Source organism: Microchirus variegatus (genome assembly GCF_963457635.1).
Source record: "Microchirus variegatus genome assembly, chromosome: 13".
NCBI classification, from domain to species: domain Eukaryota; kingdom Metazoa; phylum Chordata; class Actinopteri; order Pleuronectiformes; family Soleidae; genus Microchirus; species Microchirus variegatus.
Genome location: NC_139814.1, coordinates 27,422,161 through 27,423,921, shown reverse-complemented (window position 1 = coordinate 27,423,921; position 1,761 = coordinate 27,422,161). Strand labels below are relative to the sequence as shown.

At 42.5% G+C, this 1,761-nt stretch overlaps 1 protein-coding gene across 1 annotated transcript in view; it reads right to left on the bottom strand.

Moving 5' to 3' along the window:
• Positions 1–684: 684 nt before the first annotated feature.
• The window catches only part of LOC310936039 (polyhomeotic-like protein 1), a gene marked incomplete at its 5' end in the record, with an annotated part of 10,016 nt that continues 8,939 nt past the window's right edge, over positions 685–1,761 (bottom strand). Inside the window, 2 exon segments of the mRNA XM_083900062.1 lie at positions 685–1,031; positions 1,564–1,761. The exon segment at positions 1,564–1,761 is cut by the window's right edge and continues 31 nt beyond it. Coding sequence (XP_083756188.1) covers positions 880–1,031; positions 1,564–1,761 — 350 coding nt within the window. The 3' untranslated portion in view covers positions 685–879.

The window sequence follows — 1,761 nt, the reverse complement described above, 5'->3', positions numbered from 1 at the left end:
TTCTGCGAGAATTTGAGGCACTTTGAAACCTCAAAGTCAAGAAAAACATGATTATTTTTCAGATTTTCTAACCAATGAACGATGTTGTGTGATATTTAGTTTTCTTTGATCCATAAAACAAAGAAAATCATTCAAACTGAATCATTTTTGGTTTGATCAACACGCTCTGGACTAAATTAACTAACCCAGGCCGAGATAGAGAAAATAAAAACATGTACCGTGAGTATTTTTGTCTGTATTTTAAAGACAAAATCCTGTTCTGCGGCCGTTACCCTGTACTCTGACTTTACCCTGTACGTCACACACAAGACGACAAAATTAAAGAGCTACGATTAAACATTAAACTAAAAATATACATAACGTTAAAGACGTCGAGTGCTTTTCCTTCTAAAATCTTGACACTTAAAGGTTTTTACTCAAATTTAACGCCAACTGTGAACAAAAAAACATGTTTGTTAATGAACAAATATGGAAAATAAATATCCCGAAGCTATTTTAAAAGCAAAAAGAGTTCGGAAAACGTTTTTGCGAAAACTCTGCTACTGCATTCATGAAACGGCTTGATATGAAACAAAAAAAGTCGTACGCAACATATTCGACGACCACGTCACGCACACGTTTAGTGCAGATTAAAAGTCGCACTCAATTCTGCAATTTCTGTAAAAATACATTCAAAATGTTTGTTTCTGCGTTTTTAAATCAGGTCGAAAATCAAACGCGTGGATGTAGAAAAAAGTCGCACGAAGCAAAGATTTTAGCGTGTTTTTTAAAAAAAAGCAAGTGAACCTCAGTGAACGCTCGGGGCTTGACTTTGAACACGGTGAGTGTGTGTTTGTGTGTGTGTGTGTGTGTGTGTGTGTGTGTGTGTGTGTGTGTGTGTCAGTCTCTCAGCGTGTTGATGTGGGCGCAGATCTTGAGGGCGGGGCCTAGCTTGATGTTCATGGTGGACATGAGATGCTCCTCCTTCAGCAGCAGCAGCGCCTGTCCGTCAATCTCCTGCGACAGGAACTGAGACGCCAGGTCTTCACAGCCTGTGGGAGGAGCAAGAGGAGGAGGAGCTAAAAAGGTTTACTGCGATACTGTGAGTGAGGACTTATCTCACTGTTAGACAACAGGAAACTGAAGTTTGTAAACCACTCACTCTCCCACACCAAAGCCCATAGAGAAAATCAGTGATTTTAATGTCTGCTGGTCTACTGCTGCCTCGTGTGGTCACTTTTTGTCACTGTGGTAAATGTTAGGGAAGAATTTTAAAAGCCGAATTGACAAAATCAGTCATTGTAAGTTAGTGATGGAGGCAGCAGTGGATCAACAACTCCTGTGAACTCCTGTGTGCTGTGATGTTAAAATCACTGGTTTACTCTATGGACTTTGGTGTGGGAGAGTGAGTGGTTTACAAACTTCGCTTTCCTGTTGTTAAAGTCTGTCTAACAGTGAAGATAAAGACGTGAAAACACATCTTACGATATCGTAGACTTAATCTGACCTCGTGACTCCGAGTACATTGACGAAAACATTGCTAATTCACCACTAATCATAAGAAAACACAAAGATCTCAGTTACCTTGCAGTGAGGAGATAAACTGCGACACTTCCTCCACGCTCCACTGGGCGGGGACAGAGGGCAGGCACCGGGGAGGTGAACCCTCTGCTGGAGGTGAAGTGGGAGGAGGAGGAGGAGGAAGAAGAGGCTGGTGGCAGGAGGCTGAAGAGGCCGGAGACAAGGACATGGGGTCGTCTTCGTCGTCCTCGGCGCTCGACT